This window comes from Cydia amplana, chromosome 8 (genome assembly GCF_948474715.1).
Source record: "Cydia amplana chromosome 8, ilCydAmpl1.1, whole genome shotgun sequence".
Classification (NCBI taxonomy): Eukaryota; Metazoa; Arthropoda; class Insecta; order Lepidoptera; family Tortricidae; genus Cydia; species Cydia amplana.
Genome location: NC_086076.1, coordinates 13,959,435 through 13,978,203, shown reverse-complemented (window position 1 = coordinate 13,978,203; position 18,769 = coordinate 13,959,435). Strand labels below are relative to the sequence as shown.

The following is an 18,769-nucleotide window of genomic DNA, read 5'->3' as shown; positions in this document are numbered from 1 at the left end:
CCTGGGGCACTAGAGGCTTGGGTCATTTTTTCTGAGTATATAACATTTATTTCAGTTTAAAATCATATTGCCTTGAATTTGATTGTAAGATTGCAACGGCTAGTTGCTGCCACAAAATTGCTAAAGCAGAGACGCTTTCCATATAGATTTCCGTACATTGACCCACCTGTTGCTATCTCTATTGCACGCGCATAATTATATTGCTGTCAAGTTCGCACAGTGACATTGACAACCGGAATCATGGGCGGGACAGCAATATAATTAATAATTATGCGCGTGCGATAGAAATAGCAACAGGAACCTGCTATACCGATAACTATCACTGAAGAAAGGACACGTAGTACGAGGAATTTCGTGCATTGATTCGCATGTTCCTATCTCGCCCAGTGTCCTTGACCGCCGGTATCATGAGCGGGACAGCAATATAATTACACGCGTGCGAAAGAGATAGGAACTGGCGTGTCAATTTACGATAGTCCTCGTGCTACTCGCTCTTTCTTTATTAATACACACACATTTTGCTTTCTCGAGTATCTACTGACATAGTAACAAATGACAATTTGTTTCATATTTTTCATGTTATTATTAGTTAAACAGTATTAAATGAAATGGCAATGACTTACGCGGAATTCAATGAAGTGTAACGATTTGTCTCGTCCTATTTATTGTACAATGATATGTACTTATGTAGATTGTTTTTTTTTAATAAACCACTTAAAGTACCCATAGAAATTTCTTATTTTACGACTTTTAAATATTTCGAACCGCCGAAGATTTCGCCTTATGAAGGTTCCCCTCTGTATTAACTAGGTCAGCGGTCGGCTACTTTTTAGCAACCAAGGGCCACATAGTAGTTAACGAAGTTGAAGCGAGCCGCACTTTGTTAATATTTATGACTTTATCAGACATTGTCGTTTGTCAATATTGCATACAAAATAGCCAGGGAGGCTCGCGGGCCGCAAGTAACAGGTTCACGGGCCCGGGCCGCATGCGGCCCGCGGGCCGCGGGTTGCCGACCGCTGATCTAGGTGTCCCCGTCTGACGTTATCAGACAAGTGAAGCGACAACAATGTGCGATGTCATGCATATGTAAATTTTAAAACAACGTTAGTTTTTTTTAAAGTAATGAATAATTTCGAGTAAGACTTATGGTTTGATGGTTCGGTGTAAACTTACATTTTCTGCATTAGCTAGTATAATAAATAGTAAGTACATTACGATACAAGTCCGAATAACCTATTCGCACGTGTATCTTACAACGTTTTACAGTACATATGGCCATTTCGACATAAACACGTTATGTGCTAATTACCACATTAGTAGCACCATAAAATTATGTAGGTATGTACTGTAAAATTTATTTCAGAAGGTTTTTCAATAAAACCATTTAAAGTATGTAAATAGATTCCGAGGTGAGACCTTTCTTAGTAGGTACTCCGTTATTATGACAAGAGAGGTTCATAATTGCTTAACTAATTGCTAATAATGCTTAGAATAAATTATAAAAAAAACGAATTACCCATATGAGTTGTTTTAAAATTTAAATTATTTACATACTTACTTAGTTAAATATTACAGAAGCTAATTCAGCTAATGCAAATTGGGTGGTGGCAAGGTGTACATGTTTTTAAGTTATTGATAAAAAATAATCAATATGTATAGTGTATTAACGGCAGTGGCTCTTTTGTTTTTGTTTTGCGATATTAGCTACTATATCAGAGCGATTGGGGTTATTTTATTCGGAAAACTTTACCCAATGAAATGCAAAATATCTGAAACAACAGTTCATTATGGTAAGTAATATGTTTTTTTTTATTGTAAATTACTTCACTGGCTCAAGTGGCTCAGCGACTCAAAGAAAATCGCTTAGTTGGGTACTCCGAGGAGTCTTGTGTTAAAGGTGTTATGAAGAATTCGGTAAGACTTACTCCCTACGAGTTGATGGGAACTTAGCCGGTGTCCTGCAGCTGTATTAGCTGATTGATGATATTAATTTCTACAAGTTACAACATTGATACCTAATCTGTGAAATCATACGAAACTGATGGGTCTCATAAATAATCTTTGCCAATGGTCCCAACTCCGTCAAACTTTTTATACAATATGATTTGCGGTGATTTCAGGCACAAATCTGGAACATTGGTTTCAGGCATCTGCACAACTAGGGATGTTGACATATTTTTGACGCACATGAGTAACGCCCGGTTCCTTCGAGCGGTGGATTTCGCCAGGCAGCACTTCTATGAACGAACCGGCATTTATTCCAAACTGGCATTTAAGAGCACGACCTTTGTGAAGGCGTCGACCATTCGATATAGACGGCCAATCGCATTATTCAGCCATTATAAAGTCGAGACCAGGGTAAGTTTTAGGTTTTAGGTTCCACTTACAGACCTTCGGTACCAGTGGTTGGTACAGCAGAATGAGCGATGCTTCCATTCTGACTGTGTCGTAGCGATGTAGGTACGTATACAAATATGAGTGTTCTTGCCCTATGGCTAACGGATTTCCCAACCAAAAAAAATAATATGCCGGTCTTCCTCACATTTACCTTATTAGTCTACGAACTATCAAGTCGAATGGGTTTCCGTTTCAACATATGTACTATTAATATTATTAGACTTTAAGCTGGAAACAAATTATCGGACGCGGCTGACGGACGCGGCTGACGCGCGCGACATAAAAGTGTGCACAGTCAGGAACATCCAGCGCGCCAGATTTCTGTCGGATGTCCGAAGGCTCAAGGTTACGTCCACGGCTTACCTCCGATAGTTTGCACAGTTCAGTGTATATTCATTATCTAGATACCTATAAGTCGCGGCTGTGAGCCGCGTCCGATAATTTGTTTCCAGCTTTATACTTACCGTCCGAGAAATAGGTTGGTTTTTGCTCTGATTAATTTTTAGTTGATAATTGCTTCAACATACCTACAACCAGTGTTGGCCGAAAGTTAATGCAAATTGAAAATGCTGGCCATTAACCATTATAAATTGAATCGTAAACTATAATCGTCCGATACGGTTTAAGGTTCAATTTATAATGGTTAATGGCCAACATTTTCAATTCGCATAACTTTCGGCCAACACTGCCTACAACTAATTTTACATGTTTATTTAATGATGAACCTACAGATGTTATGCTGGGAAAATCAGACAATGTACCTGGAACACAAGTTCGTCACACCGAAAGACAACTTTGTGAGGGCTGTCGCTCTTTCACAAAACTACGTGGTTGGCGTTGATTTACCTACCGCGATGGAGGATATCCCCGGCGCAGATGCCTTCAAGACTGCCCCTGAAGAAGTCACGCAGTGGTGCCAGTTTCTAGAAGCTTCGAGCGCCAGGCTTAGAAAAAAGGATTAAAATATGTAACTCTTTCTCATTATCTATTTCTACAGTGCAGATAAATGATATTCGCGTAAAAACGCAATCTTTCTTTGTTTGGTAAGTAGAAAACTATAAACGAACAAACGATTTTTGCCTTGTCTTTTTGAAGTAAAGATAAAGATAAAAGATAGTTTATTCAAGTAGGCATAATTACAATGCGCTTATGAACGTCAAATAAAGCTAGGTAGACCGGCTCCAACCCTACACCTCTGCCCCGAGAAGATTTAAATCCCCCCTCAGTTGGAGGAGGGTATCCCAATATGGTACCGGCAACAAACTCGGCGGTACACATCTTTTCAAAAATAATTACATCTTATAATTAACATGCATTACGAGAAAATAAGGAAAAAAATATAATTTAAATTACTATAGAATTCATGCAATTATACACATAAGGTGTAATAGAAATTTGATTTAGAAAATATACATATGTACATGGAATCATACAAATTCGTAGCTCTTTCAGAAAACATATCAAATTCTTACAAAAGGAAAAGAAAATAAAGTTATTAAAAGAAATGGGAAAACATATTATATAAATCTGATTGATTATTATGAATTACCAACATATAATATTTGATGTGCTTTCCTGCTTACTTGGCTGTGTCACCTATAACTCTATACATAATACAATGTTTTTAATTGCTACTACTTTTTATTAGTTTCTGGTTTGGACCATGCATGTTTGTCTGTCAAGTAGTCCTCGACTCTGTAATAAGCTTTTAACATCAATGACTTTTTTAAGTAATTCTTAAGAGCTGGAAATGGTAATCTTAAAGCATCCTCAGGTAACTTGTTATAAAAATGAATGCATTGCCCAACGAATGACTTTTGTACTTTACGGACACGAAACTTTCTGATAGCAAGCTTATTTCTATTTCTAGTGTTAAAGTTATGGACATCAGAATTCTTAGTGAAGGAGTCTAGATTCTTAATAACATAAATAATACTATCATATATGTATTGGGAAGTAAGTAAAAGAAAACTATAGGCTTTAGCAATTTTATTCGGCAAGTATAAAATCACCTTTAAATAAATAAAATTTGTTCAGACTTACTTTGTATAAATGCTTATAGATATAGTGTTTAGTTTTTTAACAAACTTAACGTTATCATATTTACATTTACAACAACCACGAGAAAAAAACATAACCCCTCAATAAATAAATAACAGATTTATATGATCGAAAATATACAATTTTATACTTTGTGTTTAATAACATCCAAATTGGTCACAAATACTTTTTAAACAAGTTTACTTCAATACCTAAACTATAATATTTAAACGAGTATTCAACAGCGCCTTATACATTAACGTCAACAAGTTTATAATTTAGGTACAGAATCTCACGTCACCCTGTATAATCATCACTGGGATTCACAGTCACAGTTCCTTACTCCCCGATCCATCCTCAATATCCATCCACATCACTAAATACTGTTTTGATTTTTGTGATGTTCATAAGTTTTTTGTACCGGTGAGATATCGCCTTTCGTCCACGTACCTCTAAAATAGTGGACCTATGTAGTCAGTTGATTTGATTGAAGGCACGCACAACCAGGAATGTGGATATTCTTAAGCATGATCTCTGTTCAGTAGTGGACTTATTCCGGCTGATATGATGAGTTACGCGTGCATGACAGGTCTTCAAGAACCGTAGTTAGACGGGGTTTGAGTGTACACAGAGGCATGACTTTCACGGCAACGGATTTACCAATCACGTCGCGTTTCCGCCGCTTATGTACACAATGTCTTTCACGTTCGGTGCCAGACACACACAGTGCCAATGTTAGAGAAGTAGCAGGTGGCACTTAGTGTGCTGGTGGAAACTAAAGCCGACGCGCGGACACGGCGCCGCTACCTGCCGCAGGTGTCGTAGAAACTGGCCGAGCCTCGGTTGGGGATCTCGGCGAACTCGCGCTTTGGCGTGCAGAGCTTGCTGCTGAAGTCTACGTTGCGTTTTCTGGGAAAAGGGGCACGATATTAATACATTATTAATGAGAAGAAGGTTACAACAACCACCCAACACACACACAACACAACTGAATAACAACCCACAATATTGTCATTCAGCCAATGAAGATACATCAATTAATAAATAGATAGTAATCATTATTATAGGATTATTGACCGGCTGATTGAATAGAGAAAAAAATTTTTTTTTAAATTATATTTCAATCTGAAATTTACACAAAATCGGAATCGGTGCGACTTTATGAATATATTCCTTATAGGAATATTTTAACACAAATCGATTAAGTCCTTCGTACTTACGCTGACGAAACTTGATTATATGTTTAACATACCCTCTGCTAGGCAGCTCCATCTGGTCGACCAGCACCGACTTGACGTACAGGCGGTCGTTGCACCACAAAATGCACAGAGACCGCGGCTCCAGCACATTCATATCGTATTCCCATGATAGTTCCACCTGCGAAACAAGATGCGTGTGAGTGCAGTCTGTTTCATAAGATCACAATATGAATGAACTACAGACACACGTGTCTTTGTTAATATTCCATTCCATTCAAAATGATCTCACTGACGCTCACATTTCAAGTGGGTTTATTAACTCCACTTTATAAATACTTCTATTCAGGACATCTACTATAAGGGTCATATACACACGGATAAATGAAAGTTGTCTCTTCTGGTCTCGTAGTTTAAGGATACTGGAGTGTTATTTGTGGTTATGAGTTAATAGCAATTTAATAAGGATCGGAATAAACGGCCTCCAACATAGTTTAGGCTGTATCAAATTGTTTAATGAATGTTCTAGCTAGTCATAAGTTAGAACCTATATCTGTGTATGATCTAGGTATTAGTGAATTTAACATTATGGCATATCAACTGCACACAGTTAAAAAAAATACTTCGTTATTATGTAGGTACCTTCCTAACTTTGCCACCCAAATCCATTGGGTGTGTGACAACCACTGTGAACGATGTTCCATGTTCTAATCTGAAATCACAAAGCGAGTCAGTTGCAGCATTTCATAGAACACTCGTGGTGATTCGTAGAACTGTTGAATGAACGGTCTTACTTGACGTAATTACTTGGGGTTAAATCCATCCCTCGAATTACTCCTCGGTCAGATAGTAACGTCACTTTTAAGAAGCCCTGTTAAAAGATAATTGTTTAGGCGTAATGTAAACAAAATTATTATTAAAATAACGATTACGAAGTACGGTTAGACTTACAAAGTCGCCTACACCCTGATGGTCCCTATTTGACCAACTGGACAATAACAATCGTCGTACCTTTTTGGATCAACGAATATTGTTTGCACATGACAGTATGGTCGAAATAGCGTTTTTGTGTAATTAATAGTACTAGATAAAGTAGGTAGGTTAAAGTTACACGTAGGCATTACTGAATCGCGATTAGAAAGGGATTGAGATAGCTGTCAATTCATATTGATTTTGACGTAAGTGTATGGAAATCTGTTATTTCTAATCCCTTTCTGATCGCGGCATGATAATATATTAATAATTGGAGAAGGCCACGCCGCCTATTACCGACTTTACCGAGATATTAGAATTGAATTTACCTGAACCCATGACTCTGCTCCTTTCGGGTTAGCTAGTTGTATAGCGATCCTGTAGTGGCGTTCTGAAAGACATGTATAAATAATGGCGGTTAACTCTATATGAATTGTTGCTTGTTATGATATTGAAACAAAGAGATAAATCACAAAAAAGGTTAAAGTCTAAAATCACAATAACACTTTGACCATTACCTATGGTCAAAGTAATCCTTGTTTCAATATCTTTTCCTGCACACAATTTTTTTTGTCACAATTTAGTGCCATAAACGTATAGTGACCAAGCTAACGTAGGTTAAAGTCCGACATGAACGATATTTAACATTTCGGGCTTTTACCAATGGACTTTTACATTAATGAAATAATTCAACGGTTATAAATAAATATTTAAAAAAAAATCTTTAAGACTGGTCCACATTTGTACCATTTCAGTGTATCTTATCTTCATTGCGTTTGCGTATCATGATATTTATGATCATCAATTCATCAGTTAGGATATTTTGCACGTGAATAGATTCGCGATCACGATGACTAGAGATATGATACCTACGCTAAAATGATACAAACGTATATGGATGATACACAAACTGATTTTCGCCTGAATTTCGAGTACTTACGGCAAAATGGTTGTTCTTTACCAGTGTTGAGATAGTACCTAGCTCCGATAGTCTCTTGTTCTTCAGACGGGTACACTTCGTTCTCTGACTGGTTGTTCTTGTTCGTTATCAAGCCTGGAGAACTGTCGGCGTGGAAACTAACAACAAGATAATTTATTAATAAGTAAGTAATTTTAGCATACTTTTAAAGGAAATTTTCAAAAATGGTTTCCAAATTGAAGAGAGATTGGTTTTCGCAAAACTTGACAGCGCTTGCTTGTTGCAGTCAAAATATTTCCAGTATAAATATTTTTTATTTTTATTACAGTATGCGTACCCCATGATCGCACATCCGTGGCCGCAATGAAAACATTTTCCATCCAGAAAATGCTGGTACGATGGACACTGATGTCCTGAAACACAAAATTTTCAATATCGATAGTCGTTTGTATAAACTCGACGACGAGGTTGTGATGATTCGTCACACAAATTCCTGTGGTCATCCTGGGATTCGGTCTTCATCGTCAGTGTTTCAGATAAATTTCACAATAGGTACTAGAGGTGGAAATTATTTTCAAGTGTTCGTATCAAGAGACGTTTTATTTTTATGCGGATTGGTACCCGACTAAAATTTATCTTGTAATAATCTTGTAATGTAAAATAACTACCTATAATTGCGTTGCGTGAACTTTTAGTCGACTTCATCGAAATGCCCTTTAGTTTAGACTCTATTCATAATAGGTACATATATTATTTTTTCATGCAACTTACTTTTTTAAACGAATGCTTACCTATATAGGAACACTTCCCGTTGATAGATTCCGTGAAAAGTTTAATAGCTCGAACATGATTACAAGCCACTAGCACCCTCGAGGCCTCCTCCAGGCCCTGTTTGACCAGCGTAAGGGGCACCAGCGGGCCCTCGGTAAGGTCGCAACCCGGCTGTTCCTTCCCATTGTTGGGGTAAAAGTCCAAGTGGCCCACGGGTTGCGACATCCCATATCCTGCCATAAACACAAAGTCTGTCGCACGCGTGAATAAAACACGTGGATGATTAGTTACCGTATGCGATAAATACATAAAAAATATATATTCATGAATTTGATGGAATTAATAGCTATAAGCCCGGGGGGTGATATCGGAAATATAGTCAGGAAACAAATTATATCCGTTATAACTGAACGCAATTACATATAATCACTCATATAATGCAGTTTAGTTACGAAACACAATAACTTTAATAACGCCAATAAAATGCAAAAAATATATCAAGTTATAAACTACGACTTCCCCTACTATTTAACAGAAAAGAATGCTTGTTTTATTTTATACTGATACATAGCGATAATAATAAATGATAAATCTGAACTCGCATCTGATATCACCCCGAATAATAGATATTTACAATATATATAAATATACATATGTTACCATAATGTTAGTACGTTTTATTGAAAAATAGCAACTAAGCTTAGATCTAAGTTAATGTGATAATAACGGATTACATGCGTCATTATCTAAGAAAGTGCGTCATGGATTAATAAAAGCCAGTGGGTAAGTATGATAAGTACACAGTCATAGTTACGTGGAAGCATTACCTAAAAGGAAAATGCTTTTTCCGTCTGTGTGAATGACGTCTACGAATTCAGCGTCCGTCGGGTCGAGGCGCACATTGGTCGGCATTCCTTGGAAATATGGTTCGGCCGGGTCCAGGCCTGTTATCCTTCCTAATCCCTAAGTAAGATGCTAGATTAAAGACATTCATTAAATATATTGTTAGTAACAAGGTAATCGACGACTTTTTCTATAAGGTAAGGCTAGGTGTGTTATCAACGAAGTGAGTGCGTCTAAAAAGGTAAGTAGGGCAAACCTTGGCTTATCGGTGATACTTGGTAATTCGGTGATGATGCGTTGTTATCTTACGCTGAGCTTACAATGCTGAAATGTAAGCAATTAAATCGCTGCCAACCCAATTGCAAGCATCAAAACTAACAGCTGCCAACAATTTTATAGCTCGCATTTCCTCATGGTGAGAACTGTGTAAGATTATAACGCAGTATCACCGAATTACCAAGTATCACCGATAAGCCAAGGTTTGCCCTACCTAATAGATAGAAAGGGCAGAAGAATGTACTTCTTAGCATTTGATCGTGAATTTATGGAGAACAAACTACGCTATGCGTAGCCTCTAAACACCGCAAATATTTCTAGTGTACCACGTATGCCGTTTGTTTTTATAGATTGCTTACTTGTATCCTTTCCCCGGCGTAACCCGCCGTGTGGGCACCCAGCGAATGGCCTATGATGTGAACGTCAAGAGGATTCAAACCGTGGTCTTTCTGGAAAAATATTACCACACACTGTTATCAAAACAGTAATTTTTTTTGGCATTAAAAAACCTACAGCAGTTAATCAATTCAACTGTGGGTACAGACCACCTAATAATGGATCATATAATATATAAAATATTCTCTTTTAACTAAGTTTCGCTCAGTGAGAGGCAAGAGCGAGCCCTATCCTTACATGTGTTACACAGGCGCTCGTCCAGGCCTGTCTACGCTATTGAATATGACTTTCGCCTATGGGCCCGACCAGAAAGTGACTTAATCCAGATCGATTCCTGCAGTGTTCATCACGTTGAAGTCAGTTTCAGCTAAAGGTACCTGTAGTGTGTTGACGAAGTGCGCCACCTCCAAGCCGACCAGCCTGGTGTTGGCGGTAGCTTGCGTGTACAGCGGTAGACTGCCGCCCGCCCAGTCCACCACCACCACGTTGAAGTCGCCCGCCTTCACCAGTTCGTCTTTCATCTCACTGACCTATCAACACAATTAGCATCTAAAATAAAAAATAATTTTTATTAAGAACGCTATTAGGCTATTAGATAAAAACATCACAAAAAATGTAAGAAAATATATTCGTTCATAAGTACAAATAAATTTTCCACACAAGTAAAAAAATTAAGTTAAACTTCGGTAATGGCAGATGATTTTCTAGGGATTAATTTGATTTGAAAACGAATATCGAATGAGCCAATGACGTAAATTACCTATTACTAGATTAATATGCGGAAATAGGGTTATCAAAGATCTGCAAAATGTGTTTAAGAAAACTGAGAGTCATCTAATTTAAGAACAACAATTATCTTTGGCAGTCTTCATTTCATAGAATGAATTTTCGAGCATCAACAAGGTTTTTCTAATTAGCCGATTTTTAAGCTAATCAATGGACTGCGTCAATAAAGAAAACATTTTAATGGTTGAATAAAAAATAGTAAATATACTAACCTATGCACAATCCGATATATGTAGATTGGTTAAATCTTTGTCCGTAAAAAGAGAACAACATGATATTATATCATATCGACATAACTTAATGATGTTATCATAAAACATAATATATCTAACATAAAACAACCGTTAACAGTTCCCCATGTTTTTCATCTGGCACATAATGGCACTTAAGATGCTTTAAAATCAGATAATAGGCTGTAATAGCCGTGATGTAAGTTGACTTTTTACAACTATATATTTATATTTTACTTTTGTTTGCAATATGAACTTTATTTAATGGCAGCTAGAATTATTTCAAAGAACAATTGGGATGTAAAGATAGGATTATTAAGAAAGAAGTAGAAAAATGCATTTAAAGCGGGTTAAAAACTATAATTATAGCTTCGTAAGTATTTATTAGCGTTATCGTAATTAAGTCACTAGGACAAAAGCGTAGCGAGTAAGTAGGTATCTGTGTAATAATCTCGGCTGTAGTTATAGTTTTAGGAAGTTTGTGGTTTGTTACTAACTAATGTGATAATGGTGTGTTGATGAAATCGTATAGGTAATACTTACAAGTTGAGCAATAAGTAATCGAAATAGGTACCTAATTTGCGGAAAAACTATTATATAAGAGAAAGGAAAATCTAAACAAACATAGTGTCGATGTAGGATATATACGCCAGTCGAATCATCAAAAAAAAACTCCCAAAAACGCAGACCGTGATGTAAAGCTGTATTTTGATTTGGACACCTTAGAGGAATGTGAACCATATTTTGCTAGCAAAAAAAGTTCAAATTCCTCGAAGGAGTCCAAACAATATATCGCAAATAGAGCTTTACATCACGCATAGTGTTTTTATTGTAATATTTGAATGCTGCACCTACATATATAAGAAATACTACATTCTCTTTCCACATAAAATCCGTAGATTCAAGTAGGTCTAAAATAAGTGTATTGTGACTTACCCAGTTGGACAGAGGCGTGTCGATGAAGCCGTGTATGATCATCTTGGTGAGCCGTCGCGGGCTGAAGTTGGATTTCACTATAGTTTTGTTCACGTTCACGTTCAGTATCTGACCGTCGGTGGGATTTTTCTTTGTGTATAAAATAAACCTGAAAAGAGAAGAATATTTATAACAACAACATTAATAGAAATGGCGCGTTCTCGTCAGTCTGAGATCTTAAAGTATAGGCACGTATTTAACCGGTCAACTAATTAATCGAATTTGGGTAGTTTAAAAAAATAGAAATGGCTACTAAAATTAATAGTTTGGCAACAAAAACGGAGCCTTAAAATATATCAATATGAGTTGTATTTTAATGCCGTTTCAGCTTTTGATTATTTTTAGGCAGGTACCAAGTATTTATTTGGCAACTGAATTATTATATTGGAGACCATTTATGAAGCATATTTTAAAAAGAAAACGGCTATCTATTCATTCAAAAATGAAGTTCTTTTAAAATATTTTGTATAATCATTACACGGTCAACCTAACACGCTCCTCCTCGCTTCGCTCGTCGTCGCACCTATCTGTTAACTCTAGCAGAACACAGTGGTAACTATTGAAATTACTAATTAAACATTTAAAGATCTAATGGTATAATGGCCATTAGGCGTTTCATGATTAGAAATTTCGACTATAAGTATACTGACCATTGCGTATTGGTAAATTAATTTGGGGTGTTTTGTACAAAAAGTAACCAATATTTATTAAATTACTGCTTTCGTGTGAAAAAATACTACCTAGCTGAAACGATATGCTCAGTAATGAATGGTTATGATTAGTTGATTACTTAGGCGTGAACAACTAGATGAAAACTAAATTTGATGATCGCTTTACAATATTAGTTGCCAATTTATATATTATTTTAGACGCCAACCTATCACTTTAAGTTCCCTATACATTTTTTGGGAGGCTTGATTTTGCTGCCAGTTTTTTTAATAATATGATGCTTACCTATATTTGAGGCTAATATATTTTTTTTGGCGTTAAAATATTAATGCACAGCCAAATTATATTATTATATGCCCAATGAAAGATCCTGTTTAATATTTTAGTTGCCCGGTTAATAATAAGCCTAAAGTATATAGCAACAATACTAGCGACCCGCCCCGGCTTCGCACGGGTTAACAAATTATACATAAACCTTCCTCTTGAATCACTGTATCTATTAAAAAAACCGCATCAAAATCCGTTGCGTAGTATTAAAGATCTAAACATACATAGGGGCAGACAGACAGCGGGAAGCGGCTTTGTTTTATAGTATGTAGTGATAGTGATACAATATCAGGCCTTAGTGGACTTAAAAGTAGAGTCACAAAACTTTGTATTCACCTTGTGTTTATAACGACTCTAGGCAGCGGGAACACATTGAAGGGCCTGTGGATGAGGTGGTACCAACTCCTTGTGATGTTCAGGCAACCAATCTCGTCGTAGCATCGCGTTTCGTTTTCGACTGAAATATTATTATTTTGCTTTGTATAGTTATACTGCTATAGGTATTTTAACCTCTAGCCACCCATACGTCAAACCTTGCCAAGCAAAATGAAATTTTATTTTGTCAACACAAAGTTCAAATTAGAATGGAACAGGAGACCTTTTTATCTCTGGTCGGCTAGAGGTTAAAACTTACTTATTACTTATAGCTCTCAAGCTTAGTTTTACTGTAAACTAGTTTAAACTTTAACAATATTTGAAGGGCTAGTCTAAAAATTGGTGGTGACAGGCTTTCGACGCGATGGTGATCCGAGTATATTATGATTAAGTGCAGTTCAAAGTCCCAGGGCAAAAAATGGTAGGTATCTTCATTGGAGCTTACTGATCATAATGTTCCTGTTTATCTCTTATTTGGCTGGTAGTGTACGCCTTAGGTTAATTTATTGTTTAATTCATAATTCTTTATTGCAACCATGGTATTACAAGATGTTCTTATGTTAGTACATTCATGGAGCCTATTATTACTAGGGCGTGGCAGCATTTTATAACCATTTAATCTAAGTATAACTAATGTATAACATAATATTACATAACACGAGTATACTATAATATTTCCAACAATACGCATAAAAATTAAAACAATTAAGCACCGTCTTAAACTAGAGCTTGAGCTAAATGTCCATGCACTCTTGTAGAGTATATGGACATTCAATTATTAGGTACGATTTTAGTTTATTTACGAAGGTTGGGTAGTTCGTTATTTTCTTTATATTCTGAGGTATTTGGTTATATATTTTAATTGACATTGAATGGGGACCTTTGTTAATACAAGGAAGGCAAGGCACACGCGCTGGGCTGCAAAGAGCTAACGCGCTATTGAATAACATTTCTTTTCGGTTACTTGACGATGACTTATTGGCATAATCTTGTGTTTAATTGAATTTCTTTCTCTGTGTTAACGTTGACAGTAATTCAAATTGTGTAAGCGCCTTGGACTGGAAGAAGCTTATTTGTGAATAAATATAGATTAAATAATTAATTAAGTAAACTTACATGGCAACCAAGGGATGTTAACTTCAATTCTGTCTGATCTGGCCCAGTTGAACGGGTCTAGTATGCCGCCGAACGCCGGCTGCAGTCCCAGCAGGATACACCACAGCATCACACGAAGGTGTCGCCCCGTTAGGTGCAGCCTTATCATCTCATTGGCCTGAAACATGATAGCAGAGTTAGAGAATTTCGTGTCAGGAGTGCATAGGTGGTGATTTTTACCTTTTAAATTTTTGAGCTCTTAACCGCTGTGGGACAGTATTTGACCGTTTTCCAAAAAAAGTGTACATTTCATTCATGTCTTCAAAATATTGACTTCTTGGGCTCATTTTACTCAGAATCATTTGTACATTCACGTCTCATACATAAAAAAATGTGTCCAAAAAATTCCTTTCCAGATCGTCACATTCTTGTATGAATTTTTTTTATTTGTATGAACGTGACGCACTGGAAAAAATTTTTTTCATACAAAATTTTGGGACACATTTTTTCATGTATGAGGCGTAAATGTACAAATGATTCGAGTAAAATGAGCCCAAGAAGTCAATATTTTGAAGACATGAATGAAATGTACACTTTTTTTGGAAAACGCTCATTTACTGATAATTCTTCACCTGTCATGCCGTATGGCTTTTTGAATAGCACCCCTAATAAGTAATAAAGTATTACCAATTTTTTGCAAAAATCAAATAAGATATCATTTGTTCCTGTCAGATATTAAACGTAAGAGTGGTTTAAATTAGCTAGGGATATTGGCTGTAAACGAATATGAAAGCTCAACTGTGTAATGTCATACAAAAATATGCCTTAAATGCTCTTATGACTGCAGTCGGACAAGGCCAATTTTACGTTTCGAAGTTATAAATAGAATCAAGGTATTGTCACATGGTTACTGTTTATAACAACATTGTGAGTTGCAATGTTGTGCATTTTGTGCGTCCCATATGTCCCAATCATAGCGTGAGTTCATTATCATATCAAAATTAAAAACTTTAAGTAACAGTTTTTAAGATCAAAGTTACGCTCCAGTTCAGACAGTGGACTTGGCTTAAAGGACCCGCATACAGGCCATAACAGCTGTTAAAAAAAAAGACTGTAGACAACATGAATCTAGTATTTTAACTGGATCGGGCATGAGGGGTGGGGGAAATGACCGAACGGGATAGTTTTATCTTATGTATCTTTCAGTAGGAGTAGCAGCGAAAGCGCTATTATTGTTTGTCTTTGTCACAGTCTCACATTTTTGTTTATACCCCACCATAAATTAGTATGGATTATGGTGGGCAACAAATAAATTCGACCAATCATAGTGTCGCATTGCCTATGTTTTGTCCCTCACGGAGGCACGCGTATCCACTTCTATAGGATCCTACCTTCTATAGTGGACAAGCTACAGTGACCGGCACGGTTCTTCCTCGCTTCCTCTGTGCGGCACGCGCATGCGTTACGCGAGTTGCGCAACACTTGATGTGTTTATTCACCAGGTGCCACATATTGAGTGCACATATATGGCAATCGGAATTGAGCATTTGCATACATATTAGCAAGTGTAGAGGGAGTTGGGATTTTATTGTTGGTGAAAATGAGTTTTACGGTTCTGTTTATATTCAGGTAAACTGGAACATCGGAAGCATGAAAAGAAGCTTTTCTTACGCCTACCCGTCACTATAAAGCATTGAAAAGAGATCATGAGTTTTCTGGTTCAGAGTAATAAATTAACTATCTATCTATCTATCTAATACCTTTAAACGAGCAATTCTTGTTTATTTATTTATATATATATATCCCGGGGATCTCGGAAACGGCTCTAACCATTCCGATGAAATTTACTATATGGGGGTTTTCATATAGTAGGTACCTAAATTTCATTTTTGGGTATTTATTTATACAAGTACGTACGCAAATCAACAGGAATGACAACTATTATTTTTTAAAACTTTGTGTATGACCCAAATATTTAAGGCTACTATTTTATTTACGAAGCACGATTCCAAGTGAAAACGCAGTATAGTTTTTTGTGCATATAAAAAAAAAGAAGACGCCGTTGGCTCACACAGAAACAAAAGTTACTTAGTGTATACATATATGTACGCATTTTACACATCGCAGTTTTACGTATGTCTAATTAATATCGGCTTTAATAGAGCGTTGAGACGATAAAAGTAACGTCGATAAAAGTGCAAAATTACAAATAGAGTAGGTATTACCATATTCAATAGCGAGTACAATTTGATTACGACTAACGCAATAAAATGAAATTTCCAACTATTAATAAGGAATCAAACAATCTTCACGGTTTGGCTTTCCAAGATCAACTGTGAAAGCTATTCTTTAATTTAACCTAATCATTTCGTGAATCGTAGAGGTTGATAAAATCGGTAGGTACTTTAATATCTCAGGTACATACCTTGATTTGGCTTCGCAAAATATTCACTTGCCTGTCTAGTAGCGAGATTGTTTTCATCTTGACTATAATGGCTTGCCCTAGACTTGATTTATGATGATTTATTGATACCTTATTATACTAATACCTTAATCATCAAGACAATGCCAAAACTCTGCGAAAACCATTGATTCTCCATAATTGTCTAGGGACTAGGGGTCAATGTTTGCTGATATAAAGCACAATGGCGTTTTCTTTACCAAGCTCTCTGATGTCGTACCCTTAGTAAAAAGAATTCACACACATCCAATGTTTACAATCTGTGAAACATAATGGTTATTGTGTGTACGTAAATAGTTTAATACGTACTTGCGTTAGGCTAGCTTTCACCAAATGACATTATTATTATTTTAATCGGCGTTTAATAACAATTAGATTCGAATGCGTCGCCTTTCTGATTAAAAACGGTGTCCTCGGAAGCGCTATAAATATGTGGATACACCACTGGATACACTTACAAATAAGTATAGTTACTTACTAGGACATTACATTTTCTCTTCAAGAGTGAGTAAGTAGATATTACCTACATATGTCAGATGGCTGTTTTATTTTTCAAAATAATTCTGGCCGATAAAGGATAACTCACGTAAGACCGGGCCGTGTCCGGGCCGGAGCTTCCGGCGCTTAGTTTTCTATGACAATGACATGTAGGTGATCAAGTGATGCTTTCCACAGAAAACGAAGCTCCGGAAGCTCATCATCATGAGTCATCCTTAAGGCTACGATATCCCTATCCGTTTTAATATAATGAAGGTAATTAAATGGAATAATTTATTTATCCTAGAGATGTAAATAGATGTTATGAAATGTTATCATCTTCGGTCAAGGCGACACTGACAGCGATTTGGTCTGCATAAATTGTAGTCTGTTACGAAAGAGCATCGTGAGTCGCGTCACGGATCGGTGACCTTTTAATTTGTACTAGTTAATAATATTAATTGACGATGAAATATTATTCCTAAACAGCAAGGTTGGGTAGCATTTTCTTTATTTAATGAAGGTTACAAGTAACGATAACGGTGTTGATACCTACTAATCGTTTCATTGTACTGAAATACACACAGCATAGAACTTGTTCTGGGCCATAATTTATTTTATTTGCAAGAAATATGTGAATATTCTCATTTTAAACCACTGACATAATAAATAAATTACGAACGACTCTGACCTGGGAGATTAAAATAACATAATTCATCAGCCTTTCTCTCGTAATAAGTATTTACGATAACGATCGATCAAGATTGCGTTAGGTACAAGATAACACGCAAATCGAAAAATGTGAATTAGCAAAAATAAAAAAAACAAACGCTTCGCGCGGAAGTACAGTTGTGATGCAATGGATGCCTTAACCAGCTGACATAACAGAAGACCGAGTCTTTATGTAAGGCAATTGATGGGTCAGAACAGTAATAAGTACTTAGTGCTGACAAACGGTCTACGTGTGCAATTACCCCATGATACGACGGTTTAGTTTAGACTCGACATAACGTTTCAAACTGCAAATTGCTGTTATCTATATTCATACGCATTGTTGGTTAAGAGCCTCTGTTTATTGGAGCTACGTTTATATATAGGTATTATAAATTTACATACATTTTTCACTGAATTTGAACTTTTCATATTAAGGGTAAGTAAGTAAGGTTGCGGAAGAGTACTTCGGTGTTCCTAGGACCTCGCGCAAGGCGGCAACTAGAAAATGCATTACATTATTATAATACATATAAAGTAATTAACATGAACTTGAAATCGGTAACAAACACGCATGATTATGCGAGATCACTCTTACATTGGTTCGCATAGCATAATTCTTCATCCATATAACTTCGTTACATAGAAAATTAACGACGTGGAAATCAATCAGACGAATTTTTATTAATCAATTAGGTTCCATCACGCACGCAAATGAGTACGGAAGGGTTATATACTAATTCATTCACGCGTTTATTGAGTTACGAATGTTACGTTGGGCCTATTTCGGAAATGCAATTTATGATACCAATTTCTATAATATATAGTATTATGCACATTTGTAATTGCT

At 36.4% G+C, this 18,769-nt stretch overlaps 3 protein-coding genes across 5 annotated transcripts in view; 2 read left to right on the top strand and 1 right to left on the bottom strand.

Moving 5' to 3' along the window:
- Positions 1–18,769, top strand: part of LOC134650263 (photoreceptor outer segment membrane glycoprotein 2-like) — a 104,687-nt gene that overhangs the window by 10,796 nt on the left and 75,122 nt on the right. The gene's annotated exons all lie outside the window — the stretch shown is intronic.
- Positions 1,610–3,362, top strand: LOC134650473 (protein THEM6-like). The gene is made up of 3 exons (XM_063505427.1): positions 1,610–1,793; positions 2,150–2,361; positions 3,132–3,362. Exons 1-3 carry the CDS (start codon positions 1,655–1,657, stop codon positions 3,360–3,362), a joined length of 582 nt encoding a protein of 193 aa, XP_063361497.1. The 5' UTR covers positions 1,610–1,654.
- Positions 5,159–18,769, bottom strand: part of LOC134650197 (pancreatic triacylglycerol lipase-like) — a 57,201-nt gene continuing 43,590 nt past the window's right edge. The window contains exons 1-15 of one of the 3 annotated variants that reach the window (XM_063505124.1): positions 17,900–17,970; positions 14,292–14,448; positions 13,137–13,257; positions 11,766–11,913; positions 10,191–10,343; positions 9,777–9,866; positions 9,126–9,261; positions 8,319–8,549; positions 7,865–7,940; positions 7,549–7,685; positions 6,938–6,999; positions 6,431–6,507; positions 6,279–6,348; positions 5,693–5,817; positions 5,159–5,349 (exon numbers count right to left, since the gene is read on the bottom strand). In XM_063505124.1, coding sequence (XP_063361194.1) covers positions 5,244–5,349; positions 5,693–5,817; positions 6,279–6,348; positions 6,431–6,507; positions 6,938–6,999; positions 7,549–7,685; positions 7,865–7,940; positions 8,319–8,549; positions 9,126–9,261; positions 9,777–9,866; positions 10,191–10,343; positions 11,766–11,913; positions 13,137–13,257; positions 14,292–14,448; positions 17,900–17,926 — 1,716 coding nt within the window. In that variant the 5' untranslated portion in view covers positions 17,927–17,970 and the 3' untranslated portion in view covers positions 5,159–5,243. Of the gene's footprint in view, positions 5,350–5,692; positions 5,818–6,278; positions 6,349–6,430; positions 6,508–6,937; positions 7,000–7,548; positions 7,686–7,864; positions 7,941–8,318; positions 8,550–9,125; positions 9,262–9,776; positions 9,867–10,190; positions 10,344–11,765; positions 11,914–13,136; positions 13,258–14,291; positions 14,449–17,899; positions 17,971–18,769 lie in introns of those variants that run through there. The other 2 variants (XM_063505125.1, XM_063505126.1) reach the window with 2 other exon arrangements.